The following is a 16882-nucleotide window of genomic DNA, read 5'->3' as shown; positions in this document are numbered from 1 at the left end:
AGTTTGCTAATCATCCGAGAGATTTTAAGAGTAATATACAGTGATATTAAAATAGTTTAAATTGCTACACACACCTGGTGTTTAAAATTAAAATAATGGCAATTAAAAATAAAACTTTGAAAGTAATTATATAAACAATTTATTAATAAACAAAACAAAAAATTAATAATATAAAATTATAAAGGAATTATTCAAACATGAATTTGAGAGAAAATAAAAAACTCAGTATAATATCAACAATGAAAATGATAATAACAACGTTATGCTGCAAATATTTTTGCTAAATAATATACCGGGACGTGAAAAACGTGAATTATATCCCGGATTAATACGCTGTTGTCGTAATCGATTCATAATGAATCGAGGCGAACAGGAAACACTGTTTCGACAAAGCCGACAGATGACAAGAATTGTACCGTCTCGTGAGGATCTTGTATTGAGTGTACTTAAATCACCAATCAATCAACAACAACAGCAACAACAACAACATCAACAACATTCACAACAACAACAACAACAATATCGACATTCAGCACATTATCCTCTTAGTCCACAGGATCATGTCAATTGTCAATCACATAAAAAAAGTACTCGTTCAGGTAATGCTCGTAAAAAAATTAAAAATAAATTGATGATCGATATCAATATGATCAATGTAATTGCAAACCATTCTGACACCTATTATTTATGATATCACCTAGTGTTGATTGATTTATATTTATATTATTTTTTTTTTTTTTAATTGAATTGAATTAAAAAAAAATAAAAGATTATAATTAACAATTTGATTAACTAAAGATTATCGATTGAATGAATTTTCAAAAAATTAAAAATCATTGAATACGAATATTAGTAACTAATTTGATTCGTTGTTTCTAACAAAAAAATAATTATTTAACTCGTAATTACACTGGTATTTATTTTAACAAATTGGAAAATATTTTCCAATTATTTGTAATTGCTCCAGGCAGCCTGCTTCTCTCGGTACATTTAAAACTTTTTTTTTTTTTTTTTTTTTTTGTTCAGCTCTATTCTTTTTTTTATTTTTTCATGTTTAACATTTACCATGACCCTTATTTAATAATTTATAATAAACACAAATATAGATTTTGTATTTAAAACAAAAATTAGTTGAATTTTATAAATTATTTTTGATATTTTTATAACATTTATTTAAATGAATTTATTTTTATTTTTAAACTGATATACTGTTTTTATTTATTAACTTTTAATTGTCTTTTTTTTATTATTGGACTAGATATATTTATCAGTTAATTGTAATTTTTCAATTTATATTAAATTATCAAAATTGGGACGAATGTGTTATCAAGTTGCCGAAATAATCAGTATCAATCATGTCAAATATATATCTGTATATTTTCATAATGATGGAGCTGTTGGCTTGACAAGACTAAACCGGTGTATCCAATCAATATCAGACAACAATGTTCATCATTAAATTCTCAAATAATATTGAAATTCAAAATTCCATTTTATATTTTTAAATAATATTAAATTTAAAAAAACATAATTAATTTTAGCTTGTATATTCAACGCTCAACTACACAAACAAATTTCTATTTTAATTAAATTTTTTTTTATATTTATTTTTTGTCAACTTTTTAAATTTATTTTTATATTTTTGAATGTCTGCACTGACGTAGACTGAAAATCAATTAAGGGCAACAAAAATACGCCAGGTCAATGACGACGAAAGTAAAATTATCATTACTAAATGTCGAAGTGCCTTAGATTAAATTGATAGTCGTCTTTTAAACTAAATCTTTTTTTTTTTATTTCTTCAAAATTGAAAAATATACTTCCCACTTAAATCCACATAACAATGATTATTTTATTGAACTTTTAATTTAATTTATTTTAAAATTATAAACTTTTTTCATATTTATATTTTAAAGAAAAAAAAATATATAGATCAGCAATTTGTTGGTGTAGTTTGTTGAAAAAGAAAAAAGTAATAATGGCTGATGTTGAATTTTTTTCTTTTTTAATTTATAACTCTCTTGGGCTCAACAAAAATATCCTGCCCCTTCTTCAAAAAAATAAATAAATAAATAAAAATATAAAAAGTGTCAATTCAGTAGTATAAGTTAGCTGTGGTATAAGGCAAATCAATTCTGATATATACATGTATACTCTCGGGAGTAAATGGTTGGTAGTAAGATAAGTAAAATTTATGTATTTGATTTTTTAAAAAGATATATAAATTGATGAAATAATAATCAAGCAAGATGATATCATATTTAATGAAAATTTATGTTGAATCGAATGCACTTGTATTACAAAAAATAGTAGAAAATGTGAATTAAATATATACAGGTCAAACGTATGATGAGGATGAAGAAGAAGAAGATGATGATGATAATCTACCACGAATTCGTGGACAATGTTCAAGATTAACAGAAAAACGTTACAGTGCAGCAGCAGCATATGCTGCATTACAAGGAAGTGAAGATGAACTTGTTGCATGTGAATCTGAAGATTTAATGTTAAAAACACCAGGAAGTGAAACAGAAGATACTGATAATGGTGTTGTTATTGATGAACCAATACGTAAATTTCAATTTTTACGACGTTTTAGATCACCAAGATTTGGTGAAGCACATCATAAAAGAGTACCAACACCAATGAAAAGAAAACATAGAAGAAAAAAAAATAAAGATGATCTTACAAGTGATGATGTTAATGTTGGTGATGCTGAAGAAGAAGAAGAAACAACAATACCAGTACAAGCTGGTGTACCTGATCCATATTATCCAATTTATTTACCAATTGATCAAGCATTTAAAGCTAAATATGTATTTCATCATAAAAAAGGAAAAACATTTCAAGAACGTCTTTATGTTTTTCTTGAACATCCTGGTGGTTGGATATGTTTTATTTATCACTTTACTGTGTAAGTATTTATTCAAAAAAATATATATTCTTATTTTTTTTTAATTATCAAATTTTAATAAATTAATTATTATTTATTATCTATTACGGCAATTAATATTTATAAAAAATAATTCTCATTATATCCAGTGTCAATTGCCAATTCATTTAATAAACTTTGGAGGGTATTTTTGCGTGTACAAATAAATTGTATAACAAGTGGTTTATTTGTAAAAATACCAATACAAAATTCTATATTATTATCGGTCAAGTATACAGCTTATACATTGGCCTATCATTAATTATCCAAGTTATATATGTACAATAACGCTGACCTCATCGTTGAAAAATTTAATTCATTAAAAATCAAACATTTTATTATTTTTGGCATATCACCAATGATTTTGGAATATTCCAATATATTAAATCTTGATTAGTTTGATATTATTAATGAAAAAAAAATTCTAAAAACATTTATAATAATTTCATGTTAAATACACATAATAATAGTTATTAATAAATTCTATACTGAAAAAAATAAAGGGGCTGTGTTTATAAAGACCCATATAATTGTCAAATTCAAATCCATTACTCTACATATTTTTCATTTGAATGAAAATTCATAAAATCCATTATATGTTTTGTTTAAAAATAATAATAATAATAATAATTGAATGTTTGACATTTAATTGAAAACAACGAAAAAAAAAAAATATTTTAAATCTGAAACAAGAGGTAGAAAATATTGAATACAACCCCAAGGGTTATTGATAGAATACACAAAACATATTTAGGCCATGTTATGGTTCCACCTAATCCACGTTGTTTGGACAATTGATGATTTATATATAAAAATACATATACGTCATCAGGGAAAACTGTGTTTTCCCCGAGTGTACCTTGAGGCTATGAATATTAAACTCAACTAATTTAAATTATTATTTTTATTTTACTTTATTTTCTCTCTGTTATTTCTATGAATAAATTTTTTGACATTTAAAAAGTAAAAATATATTTAACATATAAATTATTAATATATAATTTTATCTAAAAAGTTTATTATTTTATCACAAATATTAATAGTTGTTTATTGACAATTGTATAATAATCATTTAATTATTTTGACATTTATTTTTATGACAAGTACAATTTGTCAATATTCATATATAATATGTCACAAAGCAATTTATGTTTCCATGAAAGTTCAAAGGGCTTTTATACTGAGAGATAATAATTTGATTGTCCTGATTCGCTTTTTTTTTTATATATCAATTTTTTTAATAGAATTGATATAGCCATATTTCAATTGTATACATTGGCTAAGTATTAGTTTATAAATCACAAAAGTTTATGAGTGAAATATTTATGATTATCAGTATTGTCATTCTGGTATATTGCTTAACGAACATATTTCCACCATCTAATGAAAAATTTATCAAAGTCATTGGGTGGTGTGTAGATCAAAGCTATTGTTTTTATGAAAACATTCAAATGTATGCCATTGTGTGTATGTGTGTCTACTATATATTGACATCGAATTCTGTAGAACCTTCAATTGCTAATATTGCTATATATCGTAACAAGGAAATCATTTACAACCAGACTTTAATTTCATAGATATATCTACACAGTAATGTCACATCCAAAGTGCTATAGTTCAGATAACATTCCAATAAAACTATAGGTATTTTATATTTGTATAAAATTAATTTATAAGCTTTGAAATAGAAAAAAAAATATAAACATCTGAAATATATATTCTTGTGTGATTTTATAAATTGACCCAGAGAAAATAAAAATGGTATAGACAATAATTTAATCAATAGTAAAAAAAAAAAATTAAAGGAGAGCTCAATCGATCCAACTATTCAACCTCGGGTTTAAAAAGAAAAAAAAGAAATTATAATAACCATATTACTCACTTGCATGCATGCACAATATTTTTTTATCAATGTGCCATTTTCTAATTCAATCGAAAATTGACAATTATAAATGCTATATAATACTATAATCCTATTCGTAATCTTTGACTCTCGTTATATAAAGATTTTCCTTTTTTTTTTTATTATTTTTACTTTTCTATCAAATCAATATTAATGTCAATCAAAAATTTCCATATTTTATATATTACATGTAGAATATATCAGATTGATATTTTTTATGTCATTGGATTTTATTATTACAACTTGGAAATTTATTTTTGATCTGTATCCAAAAAAAAAAATTTGTTAAAATGGATGAAACTATTTTTTTTTTCAAAGTTATTAAATATATTTATAGAAAAATGAATAAAAAATTTATTTTTCTTGTTTAATGGTCTCTTGATACATGTTAAAAATTATAATTCAATTTTGTGTTCAACTCTGTTATTGACTAGTATTAAAAAGAAAAACTTTATTTTTAGTATAAAGAAAAACAATTAATTAGAAAATAAACTAATTTGATATTTGAATGACTGAATCGCCTGCATTCATGTATATTCAATGTACACTGTTTACATTTAATTTTCATTCAAAATCAACCATTTTCAACTACAAAAACTTAAATTTCCATTTCGTTTTTTTTTTTCTTTTTTTTCCCAACATATTCTACTCATTTTCGAGCAACTCTTTATCAGGATTTTGTTTCACAGAGAATTTAGTTTTGACTATAAAAAATCCAACAAAAATCACTGAGCTATTTTCAACAAAGCTCAAATAACTTTTTCAACCTTATAAAATCATTCAAAAAAAAAAACGAAAAAAAAAGAAAATTTAATAATATTGAATCAAGTTTTATTTTTATGTATTTAAAAATATAATCCACACATACTGATAAAACCACAAAATATAAAAACTTTATTTAATTCATAAAAAAAAATAGGTCATAAACTTTCATCATGTAATTTTCATGTTTCTTTAAATATACTTTCCATGATCTATTATTAAATTATCCACAAATATATTAAATTACATTATCAAATAATTATTTTAAAAAATTGAAATTATTTGATATTTTTATAAGTTTTATTTATTAAAATTAATTAACTTATTCGATCTTTAAACAATCATATATATAATAGGTCGGATGAAGGTGACCTGTATATATTAAGGCGTGTATGTGTGTGTGTGCAAAAATGTATATAATATGAATACGATGAGGTTTTAGAAAATTATGAACCCTCGTCACGCTATCCATGTGAAAATTGTCGGAAAGCAACGACGTCTGTTGGATTCTTCAACACGTTACAAGACACATAGATATATACACAGTATTATTATTTTTTTTTTTTTTTGAAAATAAAAAAACGAGAAAGACCATACCTCGTGTGTACAAGCACAATAAATAACCCTAATGTTAACCAGCTAACTTGAAAGAATCGCATCAGTCAAGAACGTAATCAGCACATATATCCACAAAACTTTAATAATGCTAGATGTGCTTTGCCTCATTTTTATATATAGTATTTTATTTATATTATTATTTTTTTATTACATATATGTATATATAGATTTAACAAGTACTATCGCTTGACGTTCTTCAACCTTATTTTAACCAGGATATATATTCCAACGTGAGTTTGTTATAATAGCACTAAATTATCACGATGAAGATCATAGCGTGTTCACGTAGACACAAGTGCTTACCAATAAGCTCATGATTTTAATAATACAAATACATTTTTTAGTAGTTTTAAAACTTTTTTATAATAAATTTAAATAATCAAAAAATTATTCTATAAAAAAAAACAACACATCAAATATTTATTAATAATATATTTATTTATTCATTTATTTATTATGAAAATTGCTGGTTTTATAGCTTTTACCAATAACATGAACTTTACAGCTTTGTCTAACAGCTAATCAATATAAATATTTTATTACGAGTAATAGTTGTTAACCTACTTGTGTTATTACAATAATAAAAATATTTATTAATAGTAATGATTGAATAAAAAAAAACAAAAAATACAATGCTATTATTGACTTATAAATGAATTACCGAAACTCGAGTTAATTATTAAAATTTTAATTATTAGAATAATTCTTCATTTATAAATAGTTAAAATATGATAAATTAATTTTTATATTTTAAACTAATTATTTAATTATTTTTGATAATTATCAATACTTGAAAAATTGTCATTAATTAAAAAAAATTAATTAATTATTAAAATTTTAAAATTTCTTATTTAAAATAGTATGATAAATTTATGCTACATTTATAACTGTGCCAAGAAAATTAAAATAAATAATTACAGTACTTAGTTCAAGCTTAATGATATATTATAAAGATTAATATTAAGTCGAGTAAAGAGACAAAACTAGTTAGACATTTTACTCTGACAACCGCATCACCGACTAGATGCCTGTGTGACCCTAGTTGATGCAACTGGGTCACTAAATCATATAGAAACTTGTGTATTTATTTGTAATCTATATAATAAAAAAAAAGATAAAATTGACTGATGGAAGGAAAGAAAATTTGAAGGATTATTTAATGGAAAATCCAAAGATCAACAGTAAATAATCTTGAAAATTGATGAACTCTCTTAGAAAACAAATATCTTTGTAAACAAAATGAATAAGTTTATTCAGTAGTTTGTAAAATCAACCAAGTAGACATGAAACATTTTAATAAAACTGCACAATCTTGTGCAATTATTATTAAAAGTATACCATTTCATTTGACAAGTGATCATCAAATTTATACATTTTTTTTTTTTTTCTAATTTTCTTTAAATTTAATTAGTAAAGTCTTTTGTTAATTTTACTAAAATGCAATTATTTATTTAGTAAAATTTTTTTAATGAAAAAAAAAGTATAAATCAATTTCATAAGTTTAACAAAATATTAACTATTATTATTTCAGGTTCATGGTGGTATTGGTGTGTCTCATATTCAGTGTTTTGTCAACAATTGAACAGTACAGTAATTTTGCAAATGAAACTTTATTTTGGATGGTGAGTTTAATATAAATTATATTAATAATATTATATACTTACTTGAGTAAATATTTATTTTGGAAAATCAATTTACTGTCAATCAATTTTTGCTGATTTTTTTACTTGATTTTGTAAATGTATTTCAATTATTTGTGTGTAGTCTCAACAAAGTTCAAAGCTTTTGCAAAATGTATTCATTTTTTATCACTAAAATAAAGCGTTCAAGCTTGAAACACTCTGTATACTTTTGCCTCAATTTTAAAGTATATAAAAAAAAAATAGTTTAAATTTTTTCGTAGTTTCTGATTCACGTTTGGTGAAAGGTTGAACTCATCGATCGATTCGGAAAGCCACTCCCGGGAAAACATTAATATATACATATAGTCATCCTAACTGTGACTTAGTAAATAATAAAAATAATAATTTACAAATAAGAATATTCATTATTTTTTTTATCATTGAAAAACAAAAAAATTATTATACATATTTAAACACCTAAAATAAAGTTTAAAAAACATGTTTTCATAAGCTTTTAAAATTTAATTTTCAAGCTTTTAGTTGAAATGAATTTTCTTTGTTATTAAAATAGCAATGAAAAATTGATAATTTTATATTTGTAAAATCATAATGTCATTGTTAAAAATATCATTAAAAACATTTCAATAATTTTTTTATTTTAGGAAATATGTCTTGTGGTATTTTTCGGTGTCGAATACTGTGTAAGACTATGGAGTGCTGGTTGTCGATCAAAGTACATGGGCTGTTGCGGACGTTTTCGATTTATACGAAAACCAATTTGTATAATAGGTAAAATATATTTTAAAATTTCAAAGATTCTAATTCAACTTTTAAAATAAATTTTCTATTTATATATATTTATTTAGTTTAGTTCATTGAAATGTATAAAAAAAAAACATTTTTCCAATATAAAATCAAATGAAAATTATTGTGATAATAATAGTCTATAGTTGATCATGTCTGTAACATTAAATATGACACTAAACTGTCAGGAAAAAGCTGTCGAGTTAACTTGTGAATATCGCTCCCGAGACAGCTGGCAAAGTTATCGTTATGTGCAACTGAGATTTGAAAGGTTTATGAATTTACCAACATAGCCTCTGTCAACAGCTCATTTTATTTATATAAACATATAGCCTTCTAGCCTTCAGACTTGTTTAAAATATAATGATATATATTATTTATTTTTTAACTTATTTTACTTTCCATCCAAGTGATGAAAATTCTTGTTGAATAATATTCACCTCAATCGTTACTTATTTAATACCTCAGCTCACTGAATTTTATATTTTTCTTTTTCATATATATTAAATAAAATTGAAAATTTGAATTGCAGATTTAATTGTTGTCGTTGCTTCCATGGTCGTACTAACACTTGGCAGCAATGGACAAGTATTTGCAACATCAGCAATACGTGGAATTCGTTTTTTGCAAATTCTTCGAATGCTACATGTCGATCGTCAAGGTGGTACTTGGCGACTACTTGGATCAGTTGTTTTTATTCATCGTCAGGTGAAAATAATTATTTAAAAATTAATTGTAATACTATCTTTGAATAATTAAATTAATAACACATTAAAAAACAATTATTTTCAGGAATTGATAACAACTCTTTATATAGGATTTCTGGGTTTAATATTCAGCAGTTATTTTGTTTATCTTGCGGAAAAAGATGCTGTTGGACCAGATGGAAAAACAGATTTTTCCAGTTATGCAGTTAAGTGTTAAGTATCCTTTGGATAAATTTCAATTTCCCCGATATGATTAATCTAACAATGAGATTAGTGAATGTATGAATGAAAGGGTTATTGGTATATATGGTTGAACAGACCATCAGACTGAATGAAATTGATATCACATGTACATACATATGCTATCAAGCAGCAGTGTACCCAGCTAACAATGTATACCTTTGTCCTTTGCATGTTCGTGAAACGGCATTATATAGATTGTTGGTTAGTTTATTTTAACAATTTCAAACGAACAATTTCACCAAATTAATTGCAAATGGCTTTTGTGTCTATTGCAATTATTGATCAATAAGATTTTAATTTTTATTTTAATTTTTCATTTATAACAAACCACAAATTTCTATATTTAATTTAACAGTTTAATGAGCAAATTAAAAACCAATTTTCTATTCAACTTTAAATATTATTTTATATGTTTAATCTTTTTTTTTTTTAATTGAAATTTTTTCTTTTTAATTTAATTTAACAAAGAATTTTATATTTCATAAAAACATGTATATTATATTTTTTTTTTTTATTTATAGAGATTCTTTGTGTATTCATGTGAAATTGTATATTTCAATTTCTATACACTGAAAAAAAAAATAATAAAAAAAAAACCTCGTACGATTATAAAATTTTCATATTGAATGAATTTTTTATTATTAAAAATTTTTTATTCTCGTTTTAGATAACAGTAACTACAATTGGCTACGGTGACACAGTTCCACAAACCTGGATGGGAAAAATTGTAGCCTCATGCTTTAGTGTGTTTGCAATTTCCTTTTTCGCACTTCCAGCTGTGAGTATATCTATATATTCTAGTTGATTTTATAAAACATGCAAATGTACTAAATCTGATTTCATATATCCAACGTAATTCAGCACTCATATTTTCTATGATAAAATAAAAGTGAAGATTGTAATTTTTATTTTTCAAACATTCACTATTATTTAAAATTATTATAACAAATTGAAATTACAAAATTTCAGGGTATTCTTGGTTCTGGTTTTGCATTAAAAGTACAACAAAAACAACGTCAAAAGCACTTTAATCGTCAGATACCAGCAGCAGCAATGTTGATTCAATGTCTTTGGCGATGTTATGCTGCAGACAAAGCCATCAATAGCGTTGCAACATGGAATATTTATATAAAAGATCCAACACCAGCTGGTCAACCATCAACTCCACTTGGAAAGGTAAGCATTATTTTAATAATCATACATAAAATTAACCGTTCATCAAGTAGACTGTTCGCTGTTGACTGTCAATGTTATTATTAGTTGCTTATGATGTTTTCGTTTTTTTTTTTATTTAAACAAAACATTCAAACGGTTATAAGAATGAATTATTTATACGTGAATTGTTATTGAGCAATTAATTATTAATACTCATTCAATCGTTGTAGTATTTTTATTTTATCAGGGGTTTATTTATACGATCATTGATTTTTTTATAAATATCAAATATTAAATAAACAAAATTTAAAATTTATCAAAATTAATTATTTATATGGGGACAGGTCAATCTCATTGATACCCTCAATTTTTTTTTATCATTTTTACTTACTGTAAAAATACATGATATATTATTCATACTTCAATTTTGCGGTTGTCCAGCATTTTTAAACAGACCATAATGTATTTCAGTTGATTTGTATAAAGAAGATGGTATGTAAATGTTTTTTTTTTTTTTTTTATTCGATTTATTTCTTTATTTCTTTTTATTGCTAAAAAAATTATTCTATGCATGTTTTTATTTTCTTTTAAATTTATATTTTTGTTATTTATTTTTTTTAAAACACAAATTATTAATATCACATTTGATATTGCTTTATATCTACAATTTATTTTATTACATTGGGTAAAAAAAAATTATTCTATTGAAGCAAATAACTTTGTTCACTGTTACAAAATTTTAAATTTATTATTAAACAAATAAAAGTACACAGTTATGAAATTTATAAACTGAGAAAGTTTAAATTTTTCATAAACTTTATTTTATATATCACTACACAATTGAATTATTCCATCAATGCAAAAGAGATTAAATAGTTTTATAAATATTAAATTGAAATACAATATATTTTTAAATGATATTATTTAATTTAAATTATAAAAATAATATTCAAAATATTATGTATTTCAAATATATGTCAGCATGTGCATGAACTATTGGTATTGTGCGCTAAAATAATATGTTTTCCATATTATATTTTTGCACATCGTGTTGAGCTTTATATTAAAAAAAAAAAAAAAGAAAATCCACTGACAGCAGCTTCTGGGGAAAATAGATTTAAATTCAGTGCAATGAAAAGTTCTCTCTCATAGCCTGTCAATACTCGATGTACCGACAAATATTTGTCATTCATATTTTTTATTTTATTTGATAAATATTATTTTATAAAATATCTTTTTTGTCAAGTAGACAACAAAGAAATATTTTTAAATTTTGTATTGAAATAATTGCAAGGAAAATTGTACATCGATTTTGTGGTAGAATAAATATATGAGAGAATATTTCGTTGCATAAACGACTGTTGTGTTAAAAACGAACAATTTAAATTTGCTGACGTCAACAACGGTTCTGCCAATCGGAAAAAAAAAAGGAAATGGCATTGTAAATTTTGATATTGATGGAAAATTAGATTTAGTGCATGTTGTGTTCGACGTGTTGTAATGGGAGGGCACCGGGGGTTCAGTCTCTGATGATCCAGGTGGCCAAGAAGGCGAGTGTGCTGAAACGACGAAAATCAAGAAATCGAATGGATGTACAAAACCAACAACAACAACAACAAAGTGGAACAGTACCGACAATTAATACAGCAAGTGGTACATCAACTGGACAAAATGATGCACAACGTGTTGATAATGAAGGTGATGTTGTATTTTACATGGAAGAACCAAAAGCTGGTACACCAAATCGTGCTAGACGAGACAATCGGTGAGTTGTCATAATTGTTATTTATATTTTTTAATTTTTATAATTTGAAAAAAATATATTTCAAAAGAATTAAGTCATCAAGTTTAAATACCAATGATAAAAGTGACATAATGTCTATTGTTATTGATTGATCTTAAAATTGTAAAACATCTATTTCTTTTTTCAAATTAATTTTGGTTGAAGAAAAAAAAAGAAAAAAAAAATATTGCTGAGATCGATAATGTGAGTAGGGTATTTCCAATTTTCAGGGGTAGTATTTTCATGTCACAAACGAGCTCAGTTACTGAAGCTGCCAGTGATGAAATAGACATTGATATTGATGAACCCCAACGAGTTACAACGTAAGTATAAAAAACATACTTAAATTACTTGATTTTTATTTTACTTTGTGTGAAAATAAAAGATAAAAATCATAACAATAATTTAAAGGAAAAAAAAAATTTATATATAAACCCGAGTGCATGTATAAAAAATAAAACATTAGCATTTTGAAGCATGCAAAGCAATTCATCGGGCATTAAAATTATTTCTTTCTTTCAAAGCTCGGTTGCGTGCACACGAGTGCATTTTACAACTCCATTTTACTATACAATGGCCTATATTTTTTTGGCTTTTAAATGTATATATTTATTTTATATTTTTTATTTTTTTATTTTGAATGCTTGATGAGTTATACGGACATGCTTTTTTACTTTTTGATCTTTTGCAACATTACTCAACCTGATAAAATACTCACCCTCAATTTCTAAAAATAAATATTTTTGTTTTTTGATAAATTAAATTTTATAGAATTCTTTTTTTTTTTTTATTATTACAAGTCACATATGTCTTACCTTTTGGACACGTAAACTTTAAAAAATAATTATTATCATATTTTTTCTAATAACTTTTAACTCACATTTTTAATAACTTTTTTCAATTTTTCATTTAATTTTTCTGTATCAATTTACTTTGTTATTGCTGTTTGTCTTGAAAATAAAAACTGGAAAATACAATTTAATTCAAAAATAAAATTTATTTCATTGACAACAGAGGAAAAAAATAATAACAAATAATATGAAAGAGAGTGAAACATACAGTAACCAATCAAATGTCCAGAAGACCGATGACTCTTGTCGTCTTTATAATAGGATCTTGATGATTTATGACATTTTTTTTATATTTATGATTACTTATATAAAAATATAATATTATCTTTGGTATTCCAGACTCACAGAAGCACATCGAAATGCAATTAGAGCCATTAGAAAAATCAAATATTTTGTGGCACGTAGAAAATTTCAACAAGCCAGAAAACCTTATGATGTCAGAGATGTAATTGAGCAATACAGTCAGGGACACTTAAATATGATGGTGCGAATAAAGGTGAGCATACAAAAAAAATAAACCAATAATTTATATTTGTCAAATTTTGCCTTATCGAATTCAATAATCAACACCAAATAAAATTAATGTTCAAAAATGAAAAAAAAAAATCTACAATATATTCCACTAAATCTTTTCGTTGTAGAAATTTCTCTCGTTTCGAATTTAACCACTGTAATAATTTCCAAAATAATCAATCTTTTTTTATTTTCCAAATACATTTATAATTTTTTTTTATTTGTTTCTATGAACTGATGTCTCTATTATTATTTTCATTTTTAATAATAATATCAAAAAAAAAAAAAAAAAAGAATATTAGGGGAAAAACAAATCGAAAAAGAAAAACCATTTATTTCGTTTCTTAGTATTTTTATTTATTTATTTATTTTTCCACTTTCTAAATTGATCTTGGCAAAGCTTTGAAGGTGAGAAAAAAAAACGAGAATAAAAAACGATGTCTACGTTACGTGTATAAAAAAAAAAGGGATAAAAATATTCTGACGAAAAGAAAAAAGACGATCTCAGTAGTAATATTGGCTTGTATGTTTTCAGGAGTTGCAGAGAAGATTGGATCAAACCCTTGGTAAGCCGGGTAGTTACCTAGCTGGAATTGATCGGGCAGGAAACATTAAACCCATGACCATTGGTGCACGTCTATATCGAGTTGAACAGCAGGTAAAATATAATTATCATAAACAAATCAGTCATTTAATAATACTATCGTATTTATTATTTTTTATCACATTTAATGCATCTCACATATCCGTACATATATTTTATGTTTGCGTTTTTATTTTTCGTTTTTTAAATATTTATATCACCGACCGTTATTCCTCGCTTAGAAATCACCAATATTTTTTTATTTTCGTATCGTCATTTTCTACCGTCAACCTCGTTCCCTCTTCATCGTTTTTGCCATGCATTTATTTCAGTATTTTTTTTCTTTTATCATTTGATGTTTTCTTTTATCATTTTTTTTTTATCTTTCTCTTTTTTTTTCTAAATTATATCTTGCATTTGTACCTGCTATTATTTTCATCTCTTAAAACGAAAAAATGTTTGATATTATTTTATCATGGCACTTTGTCAAAAATAATATTCAATTTTTATATATTTTTTTATTTTAAAATGATAAAAATAATTGTCAACAGGCTTTTATTATAAATGCAAGTAAAATTTAAAAAAAAAAAAAAAAGATAAACATTTAGCTGTTGTTGTTTCATTTGGAAATGTAAATATTGAATCACAATATCATGATATTGATCAAATGCATGGTAATTTGATATAATTATATTTTTGTTCCTCTCGCAGCTGTCGGTTATGGATAAAAAAATCGATCAACTAGTCTACGTTCTCAACGCTGTTGCCCAAAAACAACAAATACCATTGCGAAGTATCGAGGATGACGTGTAACAGAACGCCCCGAGTATATTAATAATACCATCATTATGTTTCAAAATATAATTAAAAGTTTTTTTAAAATCCGTATTTCCGTAATTAAATACTCAAAAAAAAGAAGAGCCCCCTCACAATGAATAACACAAATAATTACTATTGTTCACAACGAGCTTTATGGGCATATCGAATATTACATAAACGAGTTAAAAATATTTTAAAAATCTTAATAGTTGAAATAATAGTTGATAAATTATTTTTAAAGCCAATGAGCTTTATATTTTATTCCCAAAGTCACTTAATAATTGCCTCGACACGAGGAAATGTTTATCAAGTTTATCGTGAGACAGCTGATACGCACATGCTCGACGAAAGAAAAATGAAAATATTCAAACAAACAACACGTACAAGATACGGATATAAATATTTTATTAACGATCAATTTATAAATAATTCTTTCTTTTTATCAGTATTATAAATTTATTTTCAATTATTAATATATATTGTTTTATTTTTTGTTTTTTTTATTTATCAAGCGATCAAATCATTTGAAAATATATTCCATCCTTATGAAACCGTCATCAATAATTATATGGCTAGTATACTTTGTTTGTCTTTAAATGATAAACTTAGTTAATTAATATAAAATAAACCCATTCGCGTTTATCGCACAGTAATTTTTCCTATTAAAACACGAATTTAATAAAAATTTATTTCTAAACAAAATATGTAATATTTTAAATTGAAAATATTTTAATTTAAATTTAAGCTGATAACACATCGATATTAATGAAATTATTATTTTTTTTTTATTTATTATTTTAATTGATATTTAATTATATCAAAAATATATAAATAATTGTAAAAATAAGTAAATTAATTTCACTGTAAATATACAATTAATATATTCGTAGAAAGAGACTTACGAAAATATTTTTAATAATATTATTCGATTGGAAACTCTAGGGTCCAAAACATGAATGACAAAAAAATTATAAATAAATATTTAAAAAATGTTTTTATTATTATTTAAGTGTAAATTTTATTGCTTTCTCGAGAAACAAAGCTAGCTGTAATTCAAGAAGAAAATAAAAACAATTTAATCATAGAAAATAGAAATAAAATAATTTTCAAATGAATGTATGCAGTTTTCTTCTTGAGAAAGTGAAAAAAAAATAACAATTAAAATAAGTATCAGAAAAATAAGGAAAAATACAAAGAAAAAAAATAAATAAAATATAAAGTCGATTAAATAATTTTATTCAATAAAAGCTCATACTCGAAAACAAAAAAAAAAAATGAAAAAAAAAACCGATGAAATACGTTGAAAAATTAAAAAAAAAAAAAATATGTAATAATTATTTTAAAAATATAATGTATCACGCTTCGAGCCTATAAGCGCAAATAATAATTGCATACTCTATGGTGCCTCTTACTTAATTAAATGACTTCACTAAATAGTCTTTAAAATTAGATAGCTCACTTATAATTAATTATTAAAATAATAATTTACGAACGAAATATTATGTAGTATTTAAAAAATTAATTATAAATGTATTTAAAAAATCATCTACATCTTGATTATTTTTTTTTTATATTTTTAAAATTTCA

General features: G+C 24.0%; 1 protein-coding gene across 1 annotated transcript; it reads left to right on the top strand.

The window, feature by feature from the left end:
• The first annotated feature begins 221 nt into the window (after nucleotides 1–221).
• On the top strand, nucleotides 222–15734 carry LOC122855573 (potassium voltage-gated channel subfamily KQT member 1-like). The gene is made up of 14 exons (XM_044157050.1): nucleotides 222–599; nucleotides 2338–2914; nucleotides 7747–7837; nucleotides 8500–8626; nucleotides 9174–9349; nucleotides 9434–9553; nucleotides 10259–10369; nucleotides 10561–10767; nucleotides 11218–11238; nucleotides 12270–12511; nucleotides 12760–12852; nucleotides 13720–13876; nucleotides 14429–14551; nucleotides 15188–15734. The coding sequence occupies exons 1-14, from the start codon at nucleotides 263–265 to the stop codon at nucleotides 15287–15289; spliced, it is 2484 nt and encodes an 827-aa protein (XP_044012985.1). The 5' UTR covers nucleotides 222–262; the 3' UTR covers nucleotides 15290–15734.
• Nucleotides 15735–16882: the final 1148 nt, after the last annotated feature.

Source organism: Aphidius gifuensis, linkage group LG4 (assembly GCF_014905175.1).
Source record: "Aphidius gifuensis isolate YNYX2018 linkage group LG4, ASM1490517v1, whole genome shotgun sequence".
NCBI lineage: Eukaryota > Metazoa > Arthropoda > Insecta > Hymenoptera > Braconidae > Aphidius > Aphidius gifuensis.
Note: the sequence above shows the minus strand (reverse complement) of the source record. Positions and strands in the feature narration are given on the sequence as shown.